Source organism: Culex quinquefasciatus, chromosome 3 (assembly GCF_015732765.1).
Source record: "Culex quinquefasciatus strain JHB chromosome 3, VPISU_Cqui_1.0_pri_paternal, whole genome shotgun sequence".
In the NCBI taxonomy this organism is placed as follows: domain Eukaryota; kingdom Metazoa; phylum Arthropoda; class Insecta; order Diptera; family Culicidae; genus Culex; species Culex quinquefasciatus.
This window is the reverse complement of record NC_051863.1, coordinates 177,512,861-177,539,657: the sequence shown is the minus strand read 5'-3', so window position 1 is coordinate 177,539,657 and position 26,797 is coordinate 177,512,861. Positions and strand designations below refer to the sequence as shown.

The following is a 26,797-nucleotide window of genomic DNA, read 5'->3' as shown; positions in this document are numbered from 1 at the left end:
AACGTTCTCGGCTCACCAGCCAGCAGATCCAGCTCCAGTCGACCGCGAGACTTAGTCGCGATCGGATCGCACATTCCTTTCCACTCTCAGAAACGGCGCTGTATACTGGATAACCTTATCACACCGTCCTGCTAAGTGAGTGTGTGTGTGTTTGGGTGGTGGGTTGTGTGATTTTGGTGAAATTTGATCATTACAGCTGCAACTGGTGCGTATCGAGTGGTGTTCCAGGTGTGACTGTGTGTAATTCGAGAAGAGAATGAGATTACTTTTTTTTGCTGATAATCGTTCACGATCATGACGATCGCGGGGGAACAATTACAGACTCGTGGTTGAGCATGCAGTTTCGGACAGGTGTTCCAGTTACATCTCTCTCTGCTAGTAGAAGATCGTGCTAGTTTATTCTGAGCAGTTAATTAATCAATTAACTAGTCGCGAGACATGTTTGTGATCAGAACGAGTGAATGAGCTGTGAATGATCGTGTGAGAGCGCGCGCGCGGACCAAGAGCTGGTCACGTTCTTGAAGTCACTGCTGGTTAAGGAAAAGACTATACGCGACAGGTCGTAGTGATGTGCGGCCAAGCGAATGACATCATTCGACTTCAAATAATTCGTAATGATCATTATATTATGGGAACCGGACTCAAAGTTCTGCTGAAACGCAAAACAAGCCGACGAGATTCGCTGGCGGAGATTTGATGGCCGGTACTGAAGCGTATAGTGTGACCTGCTTGAACGGTTTGCGTCTTTTGAGCAAATTGGGGATAAAATTGCCTCTCCTCAGGCTGCGACTGGAATCTGAACGGAAAATATTTACGAACGGCAGCGCGGTAAGACCGTTTTGCGAGACTCTTACCTCGAGACACGCGTTGAGGGACTGTTTACACGGAGAAACAGTTGTTGTTTGTTCTGCGACACCTCAGGTTGGGTGTGGTGGTCTGGTTGGACGGGTGCTGAAGGTAGAATTTACCTCAATGGGTTAAGGTTGAAAAATGTCTTGTTGATATTATGAGCTGTGAAGTATGTGTTGAAGAAAAACATTCAAAAATACAACAAAAATACTGGGAGTGTCGGTAAATTTTGTCTTATAAGGCCGAATGCAAATTTTATTTCATGGGTTTGTTTTTTCTTTTCAAATCCTTCCCTAAAAATCAAAGAAATTTAAATTTTCTTTAGGTATGCAGTAAAGGCATTTCTCTGAACTCTATTCTTCAAAGATAATCTCCAAATTCCTCTTTTATACATTTTCAGTCGGCATTTTTCTCAATCAACTTCACAAATTATGATGAACTTGAATTGAAAAATATTCAGTCATCAATTATACGAGTTATTTTATCAAATTTAGTTTTTTTTTTGTACGACAAACATTTTAACTCAAAAGAATGCGTTTTTTGTTGACTAAATATAAAGGTATTTTAAATCGGCTTTGCGGGAGGCAATATATTTTAAAATGGTAAACAAGTTTTCTTTAAAATCTTTTCTCAAATCCCCCCAACTCCCTCTCGTTGACAATTTTCCAAACAAAAACAACTTACACGTGAGCAATCGCGCAATGTTGAGTTTAAAAATAATTATTGAATGCTGTGAAAAATTCCTATAATTTTCCCTCTGGAACTAAAAAAATCGGGCAAATAGTTTCTACACGGAGAAAAACAAATTCCCAAAATCGTGAACACCCGTTTGTGAAATTGGGATCCACGAAAAAAGTGTTCAAATTCCATGGTACGTTTTTGAAAATCGTACCATGGCATTTGAACACTTTGTTCGTGGTTCCCAATTTCATGAACGGGTGTTCACGATTTTGGGAACTCTTTTTTCTCCGTGAAAGATACCCTTATAATGAATTCGAATCGATGAAAAAGAATTTCTCTAAGTGTCACTTAATTAAAGTCTGTTATTTTCAACTGACGATTCTCGGCAACTATTGATCAGGTTTGCAATGTTGAAGTCTGAAAAATAATATGAATTCTTCATTAAAAATAATTTAAAAATTAGACATAACTATTCAAAAGTTCGAAATAAAACGTATGTCATCTCTGATCTGATCTCTTTATTAAATCAAACTTTTTTTTTCAATATGTATAGTATGTTTTTCGTATGTTAAATTTTCTTATTTTAACCTCAAATTCGAGTTTTTTAGCCAATTTCAGTAAAATTTAAAAAGTCTTTTTTTCCAAAGCTTTCAAATAATTTAGTCCGGAAACTAGTTGAATAATAGGATGGACACTATAGTTTTACCCAAAATATTTATTTCAAAAACTAATAATTTTGATATTTAAAAGTCTACAAAATAAAAATAAAGTTTTGAATACAAACCACTTTATAGTCGTATGTTGAAATTCATTTTGTGAGGAAAAAATAACACAAAATTCGGAAAACATGCTTATACTTTCTTTAATTAAAGAGATTTAAAAATTTATCAGATATTTTAGACACTAAATTTTATTTCAATAATCCCGCCTCTAGACGGGCTTTGATCTAAAAAATTTGCCAAAAATCAATTTTTCAACCAATTTTTGAACTTTAAAAAGCATTGGAAAGAAGAACTGTTGAATTTTTAGAAAATATTAGGGTTGGAAGTTTTACTTGTTTTATGTGACTTTGCCAATGTTTTTAAAAATGTCATTTTTTCTTTGCCTGTGTTTTTCACTAACATTCCCTATATTTAAAAAAAAACAAGCAAAAAATTGAAAAAGCGACTGTAAAAACATGAAAAAATCAGACAAGCAAAATGTAATGATAGGAGGTGGTAGGACAGGCCAAATACTACCAAAAACAAACATAAACTAAACAAGATAAATGCAAATATAAATACTAAAAAATAAAACAAGAAAAACATAAACCAAGAAAAGTCATGTTTTTCGTAGAGCAAAAGTTGCTCAAAATTAACTCCTAAACACGGGAAAAATAAAAAAATATCGAAAAGATGATTTGGGCGGTAGAGGATTAACCTTGAAAATTTTCACATTTATGCTAAGTTAACGAACTATATTACAAGCTTTTTAATGAGTAAATAAATTAATCTATACTTATAAAAAAATTCGACGGTTTTGTTCGAACGCGAATCAATTCAACACGGAACGTCGGATCGGGTGCTCTTTGTTGCATTGGGATCGTATAAGCCCAAGGAAGTTCCTACGTTCTTACTAATTGACACTTTGGCCACTCTGGAACCGATTCCGGAGCATCGGCAAGTTGTATGGACAAAGTTACGTAAAATCATATTTTGATCACAGTAGGCTGAATAAGCAAAAAAATCAAAAAACGTCAACAAACGAAAAAAGGGCAGAACGAAGTTTGTCGGGTAAGGCTTGTATCCAATAAGAATTAATGCTTTTTACACAGCAAAGAATCCGATAGTAAAATCGCATGCAAAAGCATGCACATCGCCTTTGTAGGCAAAAGCATGTAATATTGTAGGAGAAAACGTGTACACAAAAATAACGTTCCAAAGATAAAAAATATTTTGCATACCTCAAAAATAACAACAATCTCTGGTGAGAGTCATATCCAGATTACCAAGACCGCGCCCTAACCACCTCGGCTATCTCACCGTCTAATTGAGTTTTAGCCTTCCTCACCTTACTGAGGAAAGGCTATAAAATCACTCGAAAAATGAACTTCTCAATTAGACCTCCTAGACCCACCTTCACGTATACCTATCGACTCAGAATCAAATTCTGAGCAAATGTCTGTGTGTGTGGTGGGATGTTGATCAAAAAAATTGTCACTCGATTATTTCGACATTGGCTGAACCGATTTTGTCCGTTTTGGCGTCATTCGATCCGTTTTGGGGTCCCATAAGTCGCTATTAAAAATTATGCAGTTTAGTTAAGTACTTCAAAAGTTATGCTAAAAAACAATTTTGACTAAAGTTCGGAAGATTGTAAAAAGGGTGGTTTTTGTAAGTAAACCTGTCATGTTATACATTTTCAGAAAGGTTTTTGAAAGACCTTTCCAACGCGTCCAAGACATTGACGATCTGACAACCCTATCAAAAGTTATAAGCACTTAAGTGTTATTTATGCACTTTTTGGAGGCCGGATCTCAGATATGTTGATGAAACCGTTGTCCGGATCTCTCATGCGACATATCGTTGGATAGGTAATCAAAAGTTTTTTTTTTTTTTTAGCCGAGCTTCCGTGGCCGTGAGGTTACGGGTTTCGCCTTGTAAGCGGAAGGTGATGGGTTCGATTCCTGTCTGGCTCGGCAAAGTCAGATCCCTTATAAGAGTAAATATGCTCACTGGGAATACTGACCGGTAGGGGATGGGTTTCGACTAGCGGCGTGCTGGGATTCCAATCCAGAGGTCGTGAGTTCGATTCTCGTACCGGGATGATGAAGTTAAAAAAAAAATTAGATGGCAGCACGATGTAACGCCTCGTCCCTATGCTTGGAGAACTTACAGCTACATCGGCGTTTTTCTTCAAAGTTTGAATGTATAATGAGATTGGTTCGCTACTCCTACATATTGCATGCAATTTGTGGAATGTATGCAACAGCGAAGAACCGCCCTTATTCTCCATAGGGGGATAGGGGGATGACGTCGCTATTTTTAGACCACATTTTCCACTTTTTCTGCATAGAAATCAACCACTTTATCGACTTCATTTTGCTGGGCGAGATAGGATGCCATCTATTTTTAGATGAATCAGCACTTTTCAAAAAAAAAAAAAACAGATGGCAGCACGATGTAACGACACGTCCGTATACAAACTTTGGAGAATAACCATTCGGTGCAGACAAACTATCTTTGAAAAATTCAAAATGAACGTGTTTCGGGGGACCTTAAAGTTCATGCTTCCCCTTGAGTTGAGCCTGCGCAGTCATTTTTTATTTCAATTTTTGTAGGTCAGTGTAATTATTGCATTGATTGTCAAATGTGTTGTTCTTCCACGTAACAAATTAATTTTTCCAATTCTATGAAATTAATTCATCAAAATGACTCAACCTCAAAATAGTCATCACCCGGAAGAATCTGTCATCGGGTGAATCACACTCCTCCGATCAGTGATCTTTCAATAAATGCTAGTTGTAATATTTAAAATGATATCCCTCACAAGTAATCTCAACCAGCAAATCGTGACGTTCATCACGGAAATATCTACTTCGGAAAGCTCGTTGTCCCATGTCATCAACAAAAGATCTTAAGACACTCTAGTCACAATCGTGGAAAAAATATTTTTGAATAAAAAATTAACTGTTTTTTTCGAAAGTCGAAAAATTCGTGATTGCAAAAGCTTTTCCTTCTCTAGAACTCCAGTGTTCCACTACTTTTACGACATCGTGACAAATATCGCTAGCGGAAGTGACTACAGATTTTCCTACCTCTCCAGACAACGCTGCGCGGTGCCTTACGTAAGTGCACCTTAGGTCCGGTGATCATCACCCGGAAAGTGTGTTTGCTAGTCAGTGCTTTCTACGTTTCAGCTTTAAGTAGCGTTCTTAACGCGATGAACCCCTCGCGACTGTGGAGGAGTGGAGAAATGATGTGCCCGTGCAAGTTTCTAAAGTCACTTTGAATGTCTACACCGTGTGAAGCAAATTATCGTATAATATCAAATTGATTGAAGTTCAAGCACTGGCACCGACTTGAAATGTGATGTACGCCACTGTTGTTGTCACGTTGCCAGGAGAAACTTGCAAAAAGTGCAAAAATGATCTTCAAACAGTTAAGGAGATAAATGTTGTTCGTCTAGATTTACCTGAATCGACAGAGTTCAAGATTTTTGTAATAAATGGTGTTTCTGGAACAAATTAACACTTAATTTCCAGCAATTCGTTCAATCCATCAGCCAGGGGTGGTGGTGACTCGCTAATTTGTATCGTTCACATGGCGCTGCCCGCAAAACATCGCTCGACATTGACGTAACCTATTGCCCGTTTTGTACTGTTTAATATGAAAAAACTATAACTTTTAATTGTTCTTCAATAACTATGGTTTGAAAACGCCCAAGGGATGATTGCTATTTTGCTGAATTTGGACTGCAGTTCGTGAGTTCGCTCAAAGCAAACTCCCACACAACTTTGTTGTTCAAACTGGCGGGGCACCATACCGATTCTACTCTGCTGCGAGCGATTTGCGTTGGAAGTGATTTTCGAACAGCTCGCGATGAGTGTACGCGAAAAAAAAACAAGTTTCCTTAAATGGTTGGCGTCTTCGCTGTAAGCCAATTGATTCGTCTAATCCGCGGTGCATCAGCAAAATTGATTTGAGTAGAATTGATTTTAATTTTTCCTTTTTCAATTTCAGATGGGAAACACACTATGCAAGGAACCCGGCGCAAACAGTTCGCTCCGCCCTGGACGAGTTTTGGATAACTTTGGAAGTTTGGTAATCGAAATTTTGTAGTTCCTTAAAACTTTAAAGCTGACGCAATATTCCATTTTTTCAGATGTGTCCTAATGGTCTGGGAAAGAGCAAATCTGGAATAAATAAAACATATTTGAGTCGACATGTGTAAGTATTTTTTTTTAAAGAAAATGCTTAATTTTATCGTGGCTTTTGCGTGACAAAAAATAAAACATTTACAAACCATCGAGGTCGAAAGTCAAGACGATTTACGATATTCAAGCTGGAACTGTTGAGATTATCTGAAAATCAACCCGTTTATCATCAATTTGTATTGCAAACATAAACTTTTAAAAATATTTGCAACGGCCTTTTTATTGAAAAAAAAAAATTCGCTAAATTTTTTGTTTTTGTCAAATCTTACATATTTTTCAAAACTAATGATTGCAAAACAATAATCTAGATTAAATTTTCAAAAGGTCCTATCTGCATAGGAAACCCATGAGGGATAGGTTGTTTTGAAAATTTAACCTACACGCAGAAAAATGTTGTGTAGAATCAGCCTGTACGAGGTTTGTTTCAACAAAAAAATTTGTTGAATATAATCAACGTCGATTTTGCGTTAAATCAAACCTTGATTTTCTCAATTCCACAAAAATCTTTTGATGTTTTGAAAAAGTTGCTTTGACGTTTAGCGTTGATTCAACAAAAAATTTGATTTTCAAATCAACAAAATGTTTTGCTGATTCAAATATGCCTTATTTGTCTACGTGTAGAATTGAACTAGTGTAAAATGCATTTTAAAACACTGTTTTGCTTGCTTCATGCAAACATTCAAGATGTGTACTGCCGTTTTACGGCGATATGATGTATACGCCATTGAGGTGATTTTGCTGTAGACACGATTTTCTGTTTTTGTTCATTTTTTCAATTTAAAATGACTAATTTGAAGTCTGCTCTGTAGAAACTGTTAAAAAGTACAATAAAAATGTGGCCCCTACAAAATTACTTGTTTTTTCCTATTCTCTACGATTTTAAACCACAAACATCATTTGGCCGTAAAAATAGCAATAAAAAATCACTACTTTTCCTGCCCAATGATGTATGTATACATTGCTCGATCAAAGCGGGCTTTATTTTTTGTGCCAGCTATTTTGATAGCTGAGTGGATCCCGTAATGCATTGTCCACGTGGATACTTTAAGGGGAGGGAAGGTATTAGGGAGCGTTCTTTTATTACGTAACGGAGCGTTCTTTTATTACGTAACGGAGGGGGGGTCGGAGGCCGTGTTACGCTCCATACAAAATTTTTAAAATATTTGTATGTAAATTTTGTTACGAGGGGGGGGGGGTCTAAAAATCAGATTTTTTGCGTTACGTAATAAAATAACGCTCCCTTAGCGATTCTCTATGCTCCATAAACACATTTTTTGCATGAAAAATTGTCAGCAAGGGAGGTGGGTGGGTCTAGCATTTTCAAAAAAAGTGTCTACGTGGATGTGGATAAGGTGTCATCCATTAAGTACGTCACATTAAAATCAGCCAAAATTTACTCCACCCCCCTTTGTCACGATTTCTCTATGCTTTTAACACGCAACGTCACGCTTTCTCAAAACCCCCCTCTTCCCTCAGAACGTGACGTACTTTATGGATGGTGCCTAATGGACGTCCCCTTAAGAATTAAATCGAAATAATGTAATAAAATATTGCCCACTCTTGATTTGGTCCCAAAACCTCAAATCAACATTCAAACAGTATTGAATTTGACTTCTATCAATTCTCAATGTATACATACATCATGATGAGTAAAATTGGCGTATACATCATTGTTTGTTTGCTTAATAAAATGGGCCCCAGAGCAGTTTTTTGAAAAATTCTTTCGCCAGGAGGTTGCTTTTAGGATTCTTTATCAGACTGTACAATAAAATTGAAAATGTCCAAAATGGCGTATACATCATATCGCCGTAAAACGGCAGTGTATGCTTCATACAAAATTTTGCGTCATTTGATACTCATATTGAAAGTTCAAAAAATGTGAGTACTTTAATTTTTTATTATTTTCGAAAAATACGGTATTTTGTGATTTTTTTTCATATTTCACAAAAAAACTTAGAAAAAGTAAAAATTTCGTTTTGCTTGAAAATTTGAGTATTTATTTTTAAATACGGTATTTTGTGAAAATTTTAGCATTTTACAAAACAAACTCTAATAATGTTAAAAAGCAAACAAAATTTCACTTTGTTAGATACCCATATTGCAAATTATAATTATTGAAGTACTTGATAAAAAATACGGTATTTTGTGAATATTTTAGTATTAAAAATTTTAGTACTTTCGAAAGTAATTTGTGAACAATTTTGAATACATATTTTACTTTAAAACTTACTAGATTATAAAAATAGATTATGAAAATAGTCGCAGTTTTTCATTTTTTTTAAGTTAGTGCACATGTTTTCCTACTTTTGAAACAATATTTTTGAAAAGCTAAGAAAATTCTCTATATTTTGCTTTTTTGAACTTTGTTGATACGACCCTCAGTTGCTGAAATATTGCCATGCAATGGTTTAAAAACAGGAAAATTTATGTTTTCTAAGTCTCACCCAAACAACCCACCATTTTCTAATGTTGATATCTCAGCAACTAATGGTTCGATTTACAATGTTAAAATATTTTCCGATCTTTTCGAAAAAATATCTTCAAAATTTTTAAACCAAGACTAACATTTTAAAAGGGCGTAATATTGAATATTTGGCCCATTTGAAATGTTAGTCTTGATACAAAAATTTTGAAAATATTGTTTTCAAAAAGATCGAAAAATTTTACGAATGTTTCATGTTTTAACATTGTAAATCGAACCATTAGTTGCCGAGATATTGACGTTAGAAAATGTTGGGTTGTTTGGGTGAGACTTGGAAATCATCACTTGTTTTTTAACCTTTGCATGGCAATATCTCAGCAAGTGAGGGTCGTACCAACAAAGTTCAAAAAAGCAAAAAATAGAGAATTTTCTCAGCTTTTCAAAAATATTTTTTTTCAAAAGTGGGCAAACATGTGCACTAATTTATAAAAATGAAAAACTGCGACTATTTTCAAAAAAGTTACCTTTAAATGGCCTTAACTTAAAAACGGTGCACTTTATCAAAATTTCACTTAAGTACTTTTTGATTGCAAATTTAATTTTACATCGAAAAATGAAATTGAAAAATTTTTGCGACCAATATTTCGATTTTTTTGAAAAAAAAACAGTATTGATTCAAAAATTCATAACTCGGTAAAAGATTTTTTGCACAACCTGGAAATTTCTGAAAAGTTGGCATTTTATGTCCTCTTAAACACATCAAAAAATGAAAAAAAAAAAGTGTTTTTTTGCAAATCAAGTTTCAGTTACAAAAAGTTAAATAAAAAATCACCAACATTTTTTACGGTGTATCATTTTTTTTGTGTAGTCCATATCCATACCTACCATTTTCCCGAGGTTACCAAATCGATCAGAAAATTCCTTCAAAAGATACAGATTGTCGAATTTTCATAAATCATTTTTGCATGGACAGCTGCCAAATTTGTAAGGAAAATTATATGGACAGACTAATGATGCAAAATGGCTTCTTCGGGCATACCGAAGGCACCAAAAAAGTTTCAGTCGGATTAAAAATTACAAAAATTAAAATTCTAAAAAATAGACCGATTTCGTAGAGAATTGCTATAAGTTATCGTCCATTATAAGCGATAAGATTTGTCGAAAATAACGATAGAACTATCGTTATCATTATTGAGTCTCGATAATTTTATCGTTAGCAACCTATCCTACGGTTGAAGTTTTTTTTTTTTTAAATGAAGAATTAGTTTATTTTTTATTTCTAATTCATTGGCGTATTTTAAAAGAAAATACTTTACAGATTTATCTAGAAATCTAAGCTAATTATTCAAATATTTGTTTAATATCAGTTATCGTATCGTAAACCGGGGTGACTTTGATAGGATTTCAATTTGTTTTTGGAATATTTTCCAACAAGTAAGGATTTTCTCAAGATTATTATTTTTAAAACATGTACTGGGGTAGGCCACACAAAGTCCATGCACTATTTTGGAAAAAAAGTTTTTTCAATAGTGTTTAGAAAAATAGTTACGTTAAAAATTCTTAGTTTTAATTCCGGGGTGACTTTGATAGTCATAGTTTTTCTTGTTAAAATCATATTTAAGATGTTCAAACTTTATTTGTACGTTAAATGTACCATCACTAAAGTAGCTGATATAGTTTGTAAGAAAAAAAATCAATGTTTATGTTAAGTGAACTAAGTTTATAAGCTTTTTAACAAAATACATATAAATAAATTCCCGCCCATGTGGATCAATTGGACCGCGCACTGGACTCACAATCCAGAGGTCGCCGGTTCGAATCCCGCGGTGGGCGCTCTAAAATTCTTTGTGTAAATATGGGTATTCGGCGCCGTCGCTCCGTGCCATACTTTCATACACTTAGGAGCCCAGGGCGGCGAAGTCCTTGTAGATAAAAGGAAGACACTAGTGGTTGGTACTAGCAATGGTGGCCGACAGCTATAAAGTCAACTTCGTTTTTTTACATATAAATTTTAGGTAAAATTGTTAAAAAGTCGGAATTTTTCCTGAAATTTGTTAAAACTAGTTTTGTTTATAAAATAATCGATTTATATTGCATTTTATACTGAATTCGAAGCACGAATCACAAGTTTTCACATTTTACATGAAAATTGTTCAACTGAAAATGCCTATAAATTTTGAGTTTTTTTTAACTGTGTTTCAAACACACATATTATTTATTATTTACAAACTTATTTAACCTTCTCCTAGTGGAAAATTGTCCAAAGAATACGACAATGCATTCCGTTTTCCGATTAAAAATCATGATGATTGAGAAAACCATGACACTTTGAGAAGTTTAAAATAATGACTTCCATCAACATTTTCTTAACTATAGTTAACTAACTTTTTAAACTTTTCAAAATTTTATGAAAAGTTTTTCTTGAGGTACTTTAAACACTTCTCTACCACGGTCAATATGTTTCTGAACCATTCCTTACGTATTTTAAATGTACTCTTCATTTTGCGGAAAAATCGCAAACCTATCAAAGTCACCCCGGCTATCAAAGTCACCCCGTTTTACGGTATTCATGATTGCTAAAAATGAGCTTGATTTGAAAAAGGTGAAAAAATATTGCTTAGAACAATGCATTTTTTTAATTTTGTGGAAATTGTAGCAAATAAATAAAAATCTCTATGAAATCTATATTAAAATATGTACCCAATATTAACTAAGATTTTTAAGTTGAACAAGCATTAATTTTTTTTAATGGAGGAAAGTAGGTGAATAGTTGAAAATGTTTTGGATTCTCGAGTTTCTCCCATTTTTGAAGGCAATTGGCGAATTCTAGACTTTCACAATTTTTCATAGAATTTGGCAAGATCCTGATTATTCTCTAAATTTTCTGACTATCGTTGCCGTAAATAAGATTAAAAAACTGATCAATTAAAAACTTATCAGCATAAAAAATAAACCGTTAATTTTATATTTCAGGCTGGAAACCGGTCCCAAGTCCAACACGCTAAACAGCTGGCAGAGCGCCACCCTAACCGTTCCGGATGGAACCACCGACGGAGGCGTCGTCGACCGTCCCCCGATGGCTCCACCGCGCAAAAAGCGCGGAAGTACGCTGGAACGTGACACTTCACCTCCAATTTCTTCACCACCACCACCTCCCCCACCGAAAACGCTGAAGGTCAAGAATGGCTTCAAGGACGTCTTCGGGCCGGACAGCCGGCGCCAGTCGTACGATGTTCCGGGCAGCAAGGCGAAAGACACGGTGGACGAGGGACTGCAGGGCAAGGCGGTGTCGAGTTTTGAGATTGACGCAAAGAACGATGCGTTCAGTGACTTTTCCAAGGTTCCGACCAAGGGTGAGTTGGAGAAGGGTGGGACCGGAAAGGCTTCCTCAAAGGTTGGGAATAGGAAGTCGGACAAGTTTTTCGGGGAGAATCTGTCGGATTCGCTGTCGAATGAACCGGTGGTGAAGGAACGAAGAAGGAGTTCGAAAAAAGGGATGGAGGATTTGGACAAGATTGATCAGTTTGTTGAGAGCAACGTGCTGAAGAGCGAGGTGAAGGCTACGGTTGGGAGCGATGTTCCGAAGATTGAAATTACTAAACCGGATGGGAAGGGGGTTGAGCAGAAGGTTAAAAAGGTGGATTCTGTAAAATCGATGAAGGAGTTGGATTTGGATGACCAGGAAACCCAGGAGAGCCTGATCAAGTACCTTGACGAATCAGTTGGGAAGGAAACGAATTTGGGGAAGAAGGCGGAGTTCCTGATGGCCATGTTGGAGGACTACCCGGAGGATAAATATCTTGGCATGAAACCGGTTGAGGAGCCGCTGATTGTTCCAAGGAAGCGCAAGAGTCGCCACATTTGTGATGATGATAACCACATGCATGGAATGATGCACAAGTGCGAAAAGGAATCAACCAAGCAGCTGATCACTACGGAAGCATCGATCGAAACACCTCCGCGGAAGCCAAGTCGAGATTTTAGTCGATATTTGGCAACGGCGGATGGTTGCAGCGATTCGGACGACTCTTGTTTCTCGAGACCGATTCGCAAGCAGCGATCACCGAGTCGAAAGGCGCTTCCGTCACCTCCGATGCCGCCAAAGCTGACGAAGAGCGTGTCGGAAGTACAGTTCCGCTGTAATCTTGGCGATTCAACGGGCAGTACTGCGAAGAAAACCGAAGAAACCGGCGACGCAAAGGCCCACACTCCAAGAATGCTGAAGCGAATCATCTCGATGCCATCGAACATGGTCAAGGCGGAATCACGAAGCACAACTCCTCAACCCGTACTGCTAAAAAGCAGCAGCTCCAGCTCGTTCCTCATCAAGGATCTGCAGAAAGCCCACATCAGTGTGGGTCGTTTCACTCCGGAGGAACATTCCCACAACGCAGCGGACGAGCTGGTCAAGCCCAAGCATCGACTTGCGGTGCGGAAAATCTCCGTCAAATCCAACGATGGCTCGCAGTACACCCCAACTCCAACCCAAGAAATGGCACCGCCCAAGTTCACCATCGGAAGCAGCGAGGTTGTGCGGAGCTCAACCCCGCCCCCAGTCCCAAAGCGTAGAAAATCCTCCGGTGTTGAACTCAAGCAGCAGGATTCCCGCATCGATCCCGTATCGCACAAGAATCCTCTCATCAAAGAGATCATCAAGTACGACCTGGGATCATTCCTGGAGTCGTCCCAAATCCTCCACCATCACGACATCACCAACGTGATCGACAACGTGTACAACGCCGCCGACAGCAAGGAAAACATCCTGAGTGAATTCCAGCAGTACCTGGAAGATCACATCACCGAAGAAATCAACGACGCCAACTCGCAGAATCCCAACAGTGCCAAGCTGCTGGAACTGCTACGCGATCGTGCAACCGAAGAAGACGACAAGCTGGAGAACGTCAAGATTGACCTGGTCAGCTCGGAAAACTCCAACCGATCGTCCGATCTTGACGAGTGTTTCGATTCGGAGTTTGTAAAGATCGAAAAACCGGAACTCCCACAAAGCAAAGACGACGCAAGTGACTGGCCAGAATCGGCTTCGGAGGTGGACACCGAAGTAGAGGACACGGACAAGCTGGGCAAAATGGTACACGTTAAGGGTGGACCGGCCCGGATGGGCCGTCGGGAAAGCATCGAGGACGTTGACAGCTGGTTCCAACATCACAACGAGCTGTCCGAGGGTGAGGAAATCATCGGCATTAGGAAGCAACGGCGCGGGTCGGACGGATTCCTCTCGTACGATATGACGCGACAGTATCCGTTTGGTGAGGTGAAGCACCGTAGAGATTCGCTGTCGGCGGAAATGTTCGAGGACATTACGAAGCTGCACGACATGGGAGTGAGCAAGGATAAGGCGAACTCGCCGAAGGTTGTGGGGGAAAGTCGCATTCGCGAGCGGCGCGGCTCGGATGGGTTGGTGTTTTACGACACGAGCCGGAAGTTTCCGTTTGGGGAGCCGAACACGGAGTTTCCTAAGGGTTTGCTGGCGGAGGGGGAGAAGCAAAAACAGGCGAATGGGGTTGATGCGGGTGAGAAGTCGGGAGAGGAAACGACGAACGAGAAGATCGAGATCGAGAAGAAAGTAGAGGCAGAGAAGGATGATCCGGTGGAGCATTCTACGTTACTGAAAATTTTGTCCAAGGAAAATTTGATCTAGTAGCGTCGTAGATGATTGGAAAATTTCAAATTAAAATATTATTATTTTCGAAAGAGTCAGTATTAGAAAGAAAAGCGTAAAAAATGGTAGCTTGATTCAAAAGTTTTAGAACGTAAAATGTGTTGTAATCATTCCGAGAGCTACCGATCATAACTTAGTCAATAGTGTAAGACGTGAATGAACCTTGCCCTAAGAGAATCTCGCTGAGAAGTGTATGATACTTGTATATTTTGAAATAAAGCTATGTGAATAAAGGGGTTATCGATTAATTTTAGAGAAAATGTTCCAAGTTTGGCCTCTCTATTGAAGCAGCATATCTGCTTTAGATGTACTTCATCATCAGCTCGCCTAGAGCCAGATTTTAATCTGCCTTGTTCTGGTAAAATGTGTTTGTGTGTTTTTTTTAAATAAAAATTTCCTGACTTCATTCATATTTTGAAGTTTCTCCATTCTTTCTGTTTAAGGATTGGTAAAGTTTTGGAGCATTTTCCTCTCTGTCAAATATAAGCAGTTCTTCAAGTAGGTTCAAATAGTTGGGTCTTGTGCCGCGTTTCCCGTTGTGGAGTTATCGACCCTTTATGAATAAAAAAATGAACACTAAGCTGAAATTGTTAAAGATTTTATATTTAAATCGGGCAGATGAAACATCATTTTCAGTCAATGGTTCAAGCTTAAAAACACGTGACACAGCGATAAGCAACAGTGTTCGCATGAAAGATGGCAGCATCAAGCGAGTAGAGATCGAAGCAACCTGTGCGCGAGACCGGACGTAACTTTTACAAGCTGTCAATTTTCGACCCATTTTTGTTTTTTGTGAAAATCGGATAATTCTCCGGTAATGGCCTATCTACAATCACTTAGCTTAGAACATCTAAGTAAAGTAGTTACTTAGGAAAGTCTGCAACTTACGTTCGTCATCCACAATCAACTTAGAAAACTTGCTGGGCTGATATACGTTGCTATGCAGTTGTTTGTTTACCTTTGATATGGAAACGTCAACTTACCGTAGATTTTGAAATTTTCCAAACCAAACGTCAGTTTCTAATTTGATTACTTTTCCATTGTAGAAACTCAGATTCATTTCCATTGATTCAAATTCCTAAGCTAAGTGAAATTTTCTAAGCTAAGTGATTGTAGATAGGCCATGAATCTGAAGGTGGTCACAACGATAGCGGTGTTTTAGCAAATCAAGGCCGGAATTCTCAGAAGATACAAGTGACACGTCAAGACCGATGATGCCGGAGTTCAAGCTTCCCTACAAATAAAGTAAAACCGAAGCTTATTAAGGTCACAAAAGCGTGAAGAACACTGGAAGGTTCCAAGTTGCAGAAAAATACAGCGCAAGAAGAGAACTAACAGAGAGTTGGATGGAGAAAGTTACAGATTACCAGTTTGGGAGTTTCGAAGAATTGACGACAGTGAGTTAGCTGCGAACCCTTACGACTCGTTTATTCAGTACTTACTTACGTTGGAGCATACATTAACCAATTCTACGCTAAAACGATCACTCGACAGTGGTTCGATACCACCGAGCAATCCACCGGAGATGGAAGGAAACTTGAACGTGTTTGAGAGGGTGAGAATCGTCTGGCAGAGCTTTTAATAACCCCACCAGAAATTGGCGATTCAAATGTATATATTTTAAGGTCGGCCATCGCAACATTTTGCACAAAACATCAAGTGTGTACCGTCAAAAATACATTACCTGCGAAAATGCTACTTGTTCAAAAATTTGCTCGCAAAATACTTATCCTTTACGCGTTGTGTGTTGCTTTTGTTTTCATGGTTATAATTTAAATCTAAATATTTCTTAAAATGTTCAAACCGCGGAAGCAAAACTCGGCTGTGAAGAATTGATACCTAAAAAACTGTCCAATTTCAAACCTTACATGATGTTCAATACCCCCCGCCGTACCGGCTGTCGTACTGACCGCCGGCTTCGTGGTCAACTGCACCGTAACGATGACCGCTACCAGTGTTTGCGCCCCGTGACCCATTTTCACCGTCGTGCTCATGCGGTCGGTACTTTTCCTCTTCGCCGTCCTCGTTCTTGACCGGGTACTGCGAGTACTGAACGCTGTAATCGGTGTATTCTGTACGGGAAGAGAGGAGAGATTTTGAGGTTAGATCAAGGACCTTTTTTAATGTGGTGATGTTCTGTCAGAGACTTTTATACTACTAAGCAGCTTAAGCTTGAGAGCAGTTAGCCCTGGAGTCTCGTTTGCCACGCGCGGTGGTTACTCTTGCAACCATCTCCGGGTCGGAGTTCGTAGAGTGACGCAACTTCCCAGCGATACCGGTTCGCCCTGGGACCTTGCGATCACTGATTGCTAATAAACACAAAAATAACCACAAATCCAACTCACCGTCCGCCGGTTCCTCCTTGATCTTGACCTCCACGTCGCGGAACTCGGGCTTGCGCTCCTTCCGCTCCCGGTCCTTGTCACGCTTGTCTCGCTTTTTCTCGCTGCGGTCACGGTTCCGCTCGCGCGATCGGCTGCGGCTGCGTCGGCGCTTCTTACCACCGTCGTCCAGCTCTCGCTCGCGGCTGTCCCGCTTGCGACGTCGCTCCTTCGACCGGCTGCGCTCCCGACGATCGTTGCTCTCCCAGCGATCCTTACGCTCCGCGCCGGGCGATTCGTCCAGGTCGCGCTCGCGGCTATCTCGCTTCCGGCGCCGGTCCTTGGACCTGCTGCGGCGGCGACGATCGCGGGGTGACCGGGATCGGCGGCGCTCGAATCCTGCGAAAAAGGGGTAGGGTTGGGTTCAGATTCTGCGGACCTTGGGATTTGAAGATCTTCTCTAATGCTACTACCTAAGGAACTAAGCAAAAATTCCGTCGTCCTAAGGATTTGTAGTTCTACTCTAACGCTATTATTGAGAAGCTATCTGAACTTGATATCTAAACAAACAATGAAGCACAAATTCTGACATCTTCAGGATTTGCCGTTTTGCTCAAACGCTACCATTGGGGAGCTATTTGGATTTGATATTTGAACAAATAACAAAGCACAAATTCTGTCGTTCCTTGGATTTACAGTTTTGCTCTAACGCTACCATTGAGTGGCAATCTGGACTTGATATCTGAAAAAACAATGAAGCACAATTTCTGTAGTCTAGAGAATTTGAATTTCTGCTCTAACGCTACTATTGAGTGCCAATCTGGACTTGATATCTGAGCAAACGATGAAGCACAAATTCTGAAATCTTCTCGAATTGCAATTCTGCTCTAACGCTTCTACTGAGTGGCAATCTGGACTTGATATCTGAGCAAACGATGAAGCACAAATTCTGTAACTTTCAGGATTCGCAGCTCTGCACTAACGCTACCACTGGGTGGCAATCTGGACTTGATATCTGAACAAATAATGAAGCACAAATTCTGTAATCTTTGAGATTTGCAGTTCTGCTCTAACGTTACCAATGAGTGGCAATCTGGACATGATATCAGAACAAACAATGAAGCACAAAATCTGTAACCTTTAGGATTTACAGTTCTGCTCTAACGCTACTATTGAGTGCCAATCTGGACTTGATATCTGAGCAAACAATGAAGCACAAATTCTGTAACTTTGAGGATTTTCAGTTTTGCTTCGCTTCTATTGAGTGGCAATCTGGACTTGATATCTGAACAAACAATTAAGCACAAATTCTGTAACTTTAAGAATTCGCAGTTCTGCTCTAACGCTACTGTTGAGTGGCAATTTGGACTTGATATCTGAACAAACAATGAAGCACAAATTCAGTAACATTAAGGATTCGTAGTTCTGCTCTAACGCTACTATTGAGTGGCAATCTGGACTTGATATCTGAACAAACAATGACGCACAAATTTTGAAATCTTCTGGAATAGCAATTCTGCTCTAACGCTACTATTGAGTGGCAATCTGGACTTAATATCTGAACAAACAATGAAGCACAAATTCTGTAACTTTGAGGATTTTCAGTTTTGCTTCGCTTCTATTGAGTGGCAATCTGGACTTGATATCTGAACAAACGATTAAGCACAAATTCTGTAACTTTAAGGATTCGCAGTTTTGCTCTAACGCTACCATTGAGTGGCAATCTGGACTTGATATCTGAAAAAACAATGAAGCACAATTTCTGTAGTCTAGAGAATTTGAATTTCTGCTCTAACGCTACTATTGAGTGCCAATCTGAACTTGATATCTGAACAAACAATGACGCACAAATTCTGAAATCTTCTGGAATTGCAGTTCTGCTGTAACGGTACCATTGAATAGCAATCTGGGCTTGATACCTGAACAAAAAAGCACAAACTCTCCCCACACTTACTTGGCGTCTCAAACCGCTCCCGCCGATCCTCGCGCTCACGCTCCATCCGGTAGCGCTCTCGCTCGCGCTCGTTGTCCTCGCGGCCTGAGTGCTTGATGTTGACCTCGGGACCACCGCGGCGCGTTCCGCCGAGACCTCCGCCCAGCCGGCGCGGCAGCCAGCCCTTGACGGTGCGGGCCCGCTCGACGTCCACCAGCACGCGCTTACCATCGATTTTCTTACCGTCGGCATGCTTGTACGCGGCTATTGTTTACCGAGGGTCGTTCGTTTTGTGTATTTTTTTGTGGGACAGAAAGTGAGATTTTTTCGGAGCAAAAGGTCGGGGTTTGGGAGTGTCGAGCGGGAAAGTAAAATGATTGAAATAGTAAATTTGACATTGGTTATGTTTGTAAATGGGGACTTTTTTTAACGGATTTGGTGGAATAACTTCCCTCGAATTAGCGACAAAAGGTCGTCCGGAGGATACCAAGGTTGTGTTGGTAGCCTGCGGACGACCAATACGAACCCGATTCCAGGTTAGACACAGACGGACATACTTAAACTAAGGATCCTACTTCTAATCCTAAACACTTTTGCTGTACTCTCACTAGCTCGAAACAAATTTCACGAAAACCGAGGTGAACTTAAGCAACTGCTCTCTGGCCTACCCTAGCAAGTTAGTGTCTCTGCTACCAAAAATTCTCCCCAAATATCTTACCCATCTTTGGACGGTAACAATACCTACCAAGATTACCGCGGTAATTTTACTTACGAAAGGACTCTTTGCAAAACTTACGAAGCACACACACACCGTACTAAACACCTTTCGTGGGTACAATACTTGTAATATACGTTCAGTTTTCAGTTAAGACGTGTGTAAGATCTCCGTTCTTGGCGCAGGGAGGTTTCCAGGACTGACTGTGTTGGTTGGAGCTCGCGTCACTAACCCAGCATCGTTTACCTGGTGCGCACAATACTTACGAGTTGCAAAAGGTTGGGCGCAAAACTTTAAATCTTTAATTTTATATCAATTTAACGCATTTACCACAGTGTTTACCAAGTTCACTTACAAAGCGGCCGACCTCGACCGGTCGCGACTCGAATACTCTTACATTTTAAATATAAAAGTTTTAAAATATATAACAAGTTACCATTTGAAGTCCAGAGTGCGATGAACACTAAGGGGTGTACCTACGACCACCCGGCGGTGAACGAAACCAAAAAAGAGACTTGCCACAACAATGTTAGGCTAGTCCGTCGTGATAAAGAAGAATCTTACCCAACCTTGGTTTACCTTGGGGGGGTTGTGTTCCGTTTGTTTCCGAAGATCTGGCAAAAATGAGCACTCGGCACTCGGTGGTGGGTTCAATGCGGACAATTGGGTCCTAAAATGAAGCTTAGATTGCTGATATTATTGTTTACAGCGATAAAGCTAATTTTTCTGAGTACAATGACCCTTTGTACGACCACAAAGAGTTTAAAATTGATTTTTAAATCAATTTTGAAAAATTATCCTCGCGGTCCTTCTTGACAGAAAAGCTCCTACTTGACAGCTCGTTCCAAGGGGACCATAGTTGATCCATCGAAAAAATGTTGTCTTGTCAATTTTTTTTTTGCATTAAAATGAAAAAAAGTGATCAGAAATGGTTTTTAATCGTGTTTTTTACCGTTGTACATAAAAATTGACATAGGGCTTTAGTACCCAATTCGTAGGATCAAAGTGGAACCGTTCGAAAAAGGTAGTTTACGGAATCAAAAATTGTGTTCAATATTACAAGTGTTAGTGCTCTTGTCTGCAGCAGACTCCAGTACATAGTAAATTTTAAAATAGAATCTTGTCAACAATTCAACTAGATCTGCAAGAACAACTACCGGATTAGCAAAATCTTCTGTCGAAACAAAACAAGAAGCTTTGTAAGGTTAGCTATTGCTTTTAAGTATCTATACAAATCAGCTATAAAAAGACTTGAGCCATCACAAAATAACTATTGGATCAGCTTTATCACTAGTCTAAGGATGCCAAATTCTATTTTTGAATTCCTGTCTTTTTCAATACTCTTCCATAACTTCAAATAGTAGGCGTTTTTTACCCAGAGAGTGATTTCAAATCAATTATCAATAATAGTCAATATGTAAATAAGTTGAAAAACAAACTATTGAAAACTTTAATAAAATTAGAACAAAATTATTTTGATTTTTCAAAAGAAAAATCCAGTTTAAACTATACTTTACCACTTATTTTATGCGAAATGCTTGTAGAAACTATTTGTTTAAACATATTTATCATAACCTTAACGTACGCTGAATTTATCTAGTCATGTTTGCAATTTTAATATTTTTTTCGTGTTCAATACGATTTAGTACGAATAAGGTTTGGAATTTGTTCGATATTATTATTTTTTCCGATAAGGCCGGTGTTTTTGCCTTCCTCACGTTACTGAAGAAAGGCTATAAAATCACTCGAAAAATGAACTTCTCAATTAGACCTCCTAGACCCACCTTCATGTATACCTAACGACTCAGAATCAAATTCTGAGCAAATGTCTGTGTGTGTGGTGGGATGTTGATCAAAAAATTGTCACTCGATTATCTCGACATTGGCTGAACCGAATTTGTCCGTTTTGGCGTCATTCGATCCGTCTTGAGGTCCTATAAGTCGCTATTAAAAATTATGCAGTTTAGTTAAGTACTTCAAAAGTTATGCTAAAAAAACGATTTTAACAAAAGTCCGGAAGATTGTAAAAAGGGTGGTTTTTGTAAGACTACCCGTCATGCTATACATTTTCAGAGAGGTATTTAAAAGACCTTTCCACATTGAACACATTGAAGATCAAACAAATCTATCAAAAGTTATAAGCACTTATGTGTTATTTATACGCTTTTTTGAGGCCGGATCTCAGATATGTTGATGAAAACATTGTCCGGATCTCTCATGCAACCTATCGTTGGATAGGTATTCAAAAGAGCTTTCCAACGCATCCAAAACATTGAAGATCTGACAACCCTATCAAAAGTTATAAGCACTTAAGTGTTATTTATACGCTTTTTGGAGGCCGGATCTCAGATATGTTGATGAAAACGTTGTCCGGATCTCTTATGCAACCTATCGTTGGATAGGTATTCAAAAGAGCTTTCCAACGCGTCCAAAACATTGAAGATCTGACAACCCTATCAAAAGTTATAAGCACTTATGTGCTATTTACGCACTTTTTAGAGGCCGGATCTCAGATATTTTGATGAAAATGTTGTCCGGATCTCTCATGCGACCTATCGTTGGATAGGTATTCAAAAGACCTCTCCAACGCGTCCAAACATTGAAGATCTGACAACCCTATCAAAAGTTATAAGCACTTCAAAGTTATTTACGCACTTTTTGTATTTTGGATAGCACCCTTTAAATGTGAGGAAGGCGCCAACCACCTAAGGGTGGATTTAGTATCGTTTTTTTCATGTTATGCTTCCCCGGAATTGAGAATCCGTTAGATTTTTTTTGGGTTTACTTGAAGATTAGACATCAATTTAATCAATTTAATCAATCTTAAGTTTTTTTTCTACGTTGGACAACATAACAAAAAATAATCAACAATTTTCTATCAAACATTCATCAACGGCCTAATAAACTATTAAAAAAATCAATTTTGAATTATTTTCAAAATGCTTCCAACAAAATGTGCGCTTCCCAAACGCCGACGTAAATTTACAGTACCTAGAATGCATCAAATTGACCACCAAAAACGCTTTCCTTACACGGAGGTGATCATCAATTTGAGATATAGGGTTGCACTGTTTCCACATTCGACTCACTGTCAGCCGTGAGTGCCGTGAGTACCGTTGCGTACTTTGAGAATGGTGTCGACGGCGGGCCCTTCAATCTGTCAAATCCTCTCGCGTGGCGAAAAATCATTGCTGGGGGGCTTCTTATAGGAGCCGGACGCACAATTGGCGATCCTGCCAGGTTTCCACTGATTGTTTTCAATTGAAAATATTTTTTTCTTGGAAAACCGGTTCTTCAGGTAGATTGAAGTGTTTTGAGCGTCCGTTTGGCGAGAGGTAATTGGAGGTAGGTTTACTTTTATTTAATACTGCTTAGATTTTAACTATTTCGCATTTTTGGTAAACTGTTTGCTCCTATCCGATTTCTATATTTTTATACAGCGTCAAGCGCTATAATTGGTGACCCCGGACGAGAAAACCAAGTCGTGATCTTCAAGAATGTCGTTCAGGTGCCTGTGCATGGTTCGACCTGCGTGTCAAACTCATAATGCAATGTTTCTGAATCCGAAGAGCCGGAAAGGAGCTATGATTGCCTCATATTTCTGAATAAGGTTCACAGATCTTCAATTTCTCAGGCTAATTGGGAAGGTTTTTTGTTTATCCATCCAACGATGGGTCACATGTTATTTCGGACGTAACTTATGAAAGGGTTATTAGGTCTTCAACTCTTTTGGACTCATTGAAAACACACACAGACTTGATATTTATACGTGAAGATAGTTCGAGACCCAAATCAATAAGTTCATTTTTCGAGTGGAAGGAAAAACGTTCTCAAGATAGAGATTTAAGAATATTGATTTTTTTTGTGTGGACTGCTGCCAATATTGTATAAAGATTTGTGTGGTGATACCAAATTTCTGCTATCATATTCATGGCGCAACTTGAAAAGTTACTGTCGAAATTGACTCATTGGTGATAGAGAAAATAGAAGTGCAAAAATAATTGTTCTAATTTACCCAGAATTGCTGGTAAAAATAAGTGTAAGAAAAGATAAATTTCAACCATGATAAATAATAAATAATGTAATTACATTTTCCTAACAACAAATCGATCCACGATTGCCCACATTTAACCCCGACCGAGTGCCATCAGCAGCGGCAAATTGTACCAACAAAATATAGAAAGAGAAGTCATTCATTTCTGACAAAGATAAAAAGAAATCATAAACAACTGATGTTCAACTTGTTTATTCCCAGCCAAAAAAACTCGCAGAATACAAATTTTAACCTTTACCCATTTGTGCCTTACCAAGACCGATACAAACCTAGCGCGGCCAATTTTGCAAGAAAGTGCTTTTATAAAGTGTCCTTCTCGAATCTATGGAAAGTTTGAGGGTGCAGGGCGCAGCCCTTCTGTAAAACTCATTTTACCACACGATCAGTCCGAAATAGTTTGAGAACTACGCATTTTGCGAGGGTTGCCTCAAGTGACAGCCGGTGGCCACTTCCGCCACCCGCTGCTAGGAACCGTTGGCCAAGTGGGAACTGCCGCCGGTTTGTCGTGACGGGGGGTGGAAACGAAAACGGGAAAAACGACTTCAGTTAGTGGCGGTGCGGTTTGTCGAGTCCCATCGGAAACGGGGGCGAGTTTTTTATTTTTAGTAGAACGGGGAAAGATTTCGTTTTTTCTTGAGGGGGAGATGAGACACACGAACTACGGAGATACCGAAAGCCTAACCGGGAGCTAAACAGGGGCACAGCTAGTAACAGCTCTATGAGAGCAGGGCGGGAAGGTGGCCTAAAAGAGCACATTAACATTCAAGTGGCAGGAACTGCCGCTGCTGCTGCTGCTGCTTTGATCTGCGCTTGTTCCGGCCACTTTATGCTATTCCTAAATGGGGTTTCAACGTGATACTTACAGTGCATGTCCCGTTCGTACTCATACTCAATAAAGGCGTACCCTCGCGGTTTACCGGACTCCTTGCTCTGGATCAGGATGATCTTTTTGATCGCACCGTAAATCTCGAACTCACGGCGCAGCTTCGACTCCGACGTGTCATAGTTCTGAAATTAAACGTTTGAATCGTTAGTTACTTCTACCCAAATCCACTCCGGCATAGCTCAAAACTCACAATTCTCGCCACAAACAGCGTCTTGAACGGATCTTCCGTGGCCGTGGGTTGCTGGTTCGGGTCCCAGGTTGCAATCTCCCGCTCCAGCTTGTACGCGACCTGCTCGGCACGTTCCCGACGACGCCGCTCTATCCGCTCCTCCCGGGTTTCAACCCTCGTCGGTGGCGGAGTGTCCTTCGGATCCTTAACGAGGGACAAAAACAAAACAACATTAAACATTTCCATCAAACCCATCAACACCCCCCCCAAATCGACTCACCTCAAACAGGTCCAGAAACGCGCCGACACCGAGATATCCTTGCGTCTTTTTCTTGCTGTTGTCCGGTGGTGGCAGAAACGGGATCGGTTCCCGCGGGGCGAACAACGCCAGCAAGTTTGGGGGCAAGTACTGCGTCATTGTGGGCGGCACCTGGCGCACTTCCTATCACCACTCTTTGCTGCGAAACGCGGAGTCGGAACGAAAAGGAAACACAATTCCGGCGGATTTCCCGGTGAAAACTACGGAAATTACGAGCACCGACCAGCACTTTTCACGCGATGCGTCAATTTTCCAGGCAAAATGTCCGCCAGCTACCGACGGTGACGGCTGTCAGATGGGAAGTGGTGCCAGTAGGTTGGGGGAAATGTCTGCGCAGCAAGAGCTGGGAGAAATCTGCAACGTGAATTGTACAGCAAATCCGACAATATTTGGTCACATTTGTGCCATTTCGTGACACGATCTGTTTGTTTTGTTATGGTGATCGTTACACAAGTTACAACACGTGTTACAGCTCCATATTTTTCAACTGATTTTATTCAATTTTAAATAACTCAGGAAAAACCTGTATTGCTGTAGATAACTTGAACGCACATGGCAACAGTGACAAAAAGTACCCTCTCGTTGGATACAAACTACCTATTTTCGGGTAGGTAACTATTACACTGTCGTGTTGGTTTACCCGGTTTATTTGACCGCAGATTTTACGAGTTTCAAAATGAAGATTTGTTCAACACGATTGCAATTCTCTACGAAATCGACCGGTTCTGTGCCTTTTTATTTAATGTATATTCTAATTTGGATCAAACTTTCTGAGGGTCTTCCCTATGACCAAGGAAGCCATTTTGTGTCACTAGTTCTCCCATTCACGACTCCATACAAAAATGGTACGTAAATATTCGAAAATCTGTATCTTTTGAAGGTATTTTCTGATCGGTTTGATGTCTTGGACAAAGTTGTAGGTAATGATGAGGATTATTCAGAAAAAATATTGGTAAACGAAAATTTTATTGCGGCAATTTTTGAATTATTTTTTAACAAAAAATCAATTCTTCATTAGCCATTTTCAATTTCCGAAATTTTCGGATATGTTGTAGGGGACAAAAAAACAAATTTTTGAACAATAGAAGAGTAGGGGAGAGTGGGGAGACTTGATCTCCTTTTTTTGTATCGCACATAACTCTGTCAATTTCTCAAAACTATGATCTTTTTGCGTGAATTGAAAGCTTAAACATTGAATTATGTTTGGCTGATAAGGGTATTTCATCAAATAAACTCTTCGAATCATGCCAAGCGTTTTTAACAAATATTTTAAACCGGCATTTTCAAAATGTTGTGGGTAATTTGATCCCCCTTTCAACATTTTGATGAAATCTTAAGCAAAATGCAAATTCATCCAAACTTTTAATTTTCTATAAGTTACAGCAATTTAACATTAAACCTGTACGTTTGTGTTCAAAATATAACAAGTTTAGCATGCAAAATATTTAAAACTTAAAATTTTCTTTTTCAGACCAAAATTGAGCATGTTTACAAAATCTAGTAATTTTTGTTTACAAAACTTTTGAAAAATAGTTCAAACTGCAGTAAGTTATGTATAACTATACTAAAGGAAACTATGTACGAAAACCCTGTCCAATTATTTAATCTTGAGGCTGATTCCAGTGACTGTAAAAATGCAGGGATCAAGTCTCCCTAAACGCACTTTTTTAAACAATTGATTGTAAAAATAGTATGACGATAATTTAACGTCAAATGCGTAAGGGTTTTGGAGTTGATATGTTTATCAAACAATTCATGTATAAAAAATATGTTTTTGAACAATTTTTGAATGCTTTCTATACTTATCAAAACAAAGAAAAAAGATCTCTTGGAAGTTTTTTGCAGCACTTTTT

The 26,797-nt window shown here is 39.2% G+C and overlaps 2 protein-coding genes across 3 annotated transcripts; one reads left to right on the top strand and one right to left on the bottom strand.

Annotated features, from left to right (window-relative positions):
- LOC119769587 lies at positions 1–14,807 on the top strand. Of its 2 annotated transcripts, none has more exons than XM_038262589.1 (4): positions 1–135; positions 6,252–6,332; positions 6,394–6,458; positions 11,841–14,807. In XM_038262589.1, the coding sequence occupies exons 2-4, from the start codon at positions 6,252–6,254 to the stop codon at positions 14,524–14,526; spliced, it is 2,832 nt and encodes a 943-aa protein (XP_038118517.1). In that variant the 5' UTR covers positions 1–135; the 3' UTR covers positions 14,527–14,807. The 2 variants fall into 2 exon arrangements, with proteins under 2 accessions (XP_038118517.1, XP_038118518.1); XM_038262590.1 differs by having other exon boundaries at positions 55–205.
- A 1,142-nt stretch (positions 14,808–15,949) lies between these two features.
- LOC119769396 (U1 small nuclear ribonucleoprotein 70 kDa-like) lies at positions 15,950–25,241 on the bottom strand. The gene is made up of 6 exons (XM_038261560.1): positions 24,906–25,241; positions 24,647–24,829; positions 24,434–24,578; positions 18,823–19,065; positions 16,893–17,267; positions 15,950–16,619 (listed from the first exon to the last, which is right to left on the bottom strand). The coding sequence occupies exons 1-6, from the start codon at positions 25,041–25,043 to the stop codon at positions 16,423–16,425; spliced, it is 1,281 nt and encodes a 426-aa protein (XP_038117488.1). The 5' UTR covers positions 25,044–25,241; the 3' UTR covers positions 15,950–16,422.
- Between the last annotated feature and the right edge of the window lie 1,556 nt (positions 25,242–26,797).

What these genes read in the sequence shown, in the direction of transcription:
- LOC119769587 (XM_038262589.1), top strand. Translation starts at nt 6,252, where the DNA reads ATGGGAAACACACTATGCAAGGAACCCGGCGCAAACAGTTCGCTCCGC. An exon ending in TGGATAACTTTGGAAGTTTG is followed by an intron (nt 6,333 to 6,393) that starts GTAATCGAAATT and finishes CCATTTTTTCAG; the next exon opens with ATGTGTCCTAATGGTCTGGG. An exon ending in ACATATTTGAGTCGACATGT is followed by an intron (nt 6,459 to 11,840) that starts GTAAGTATTTTT and finishes TTTATATTTCAG; the next exon opens with GCTGGAAACCGGTCCCAAGT.
- LOC119769396 (XM_038261560.1), bottom strand. Translation starts at nt 25,043, where the DNA reads ATGACGCAGTACTTGCCCCCAAACTTGCTGGCGTTGTTCGCCCCGCGG. An exon ending in CGTTTCTGGACCTGTTTGAG is followed by an intron (nt 24,830 to 24,905) that starts GTGAGTCGATTT and finishes TCCCTCGTTAAG; the next exon opens with GATCCGAAGGACACTCCGCC. An exon ending in GGAGCGGTTTGAGACGCCAA is followed by an intron (nt 17,268 to 18,822) that starts GTAAGTGTGGGG and finishes CCTTTTTCGCAG; the next exon opens with GATTCGAGCGCCGCCGATCC.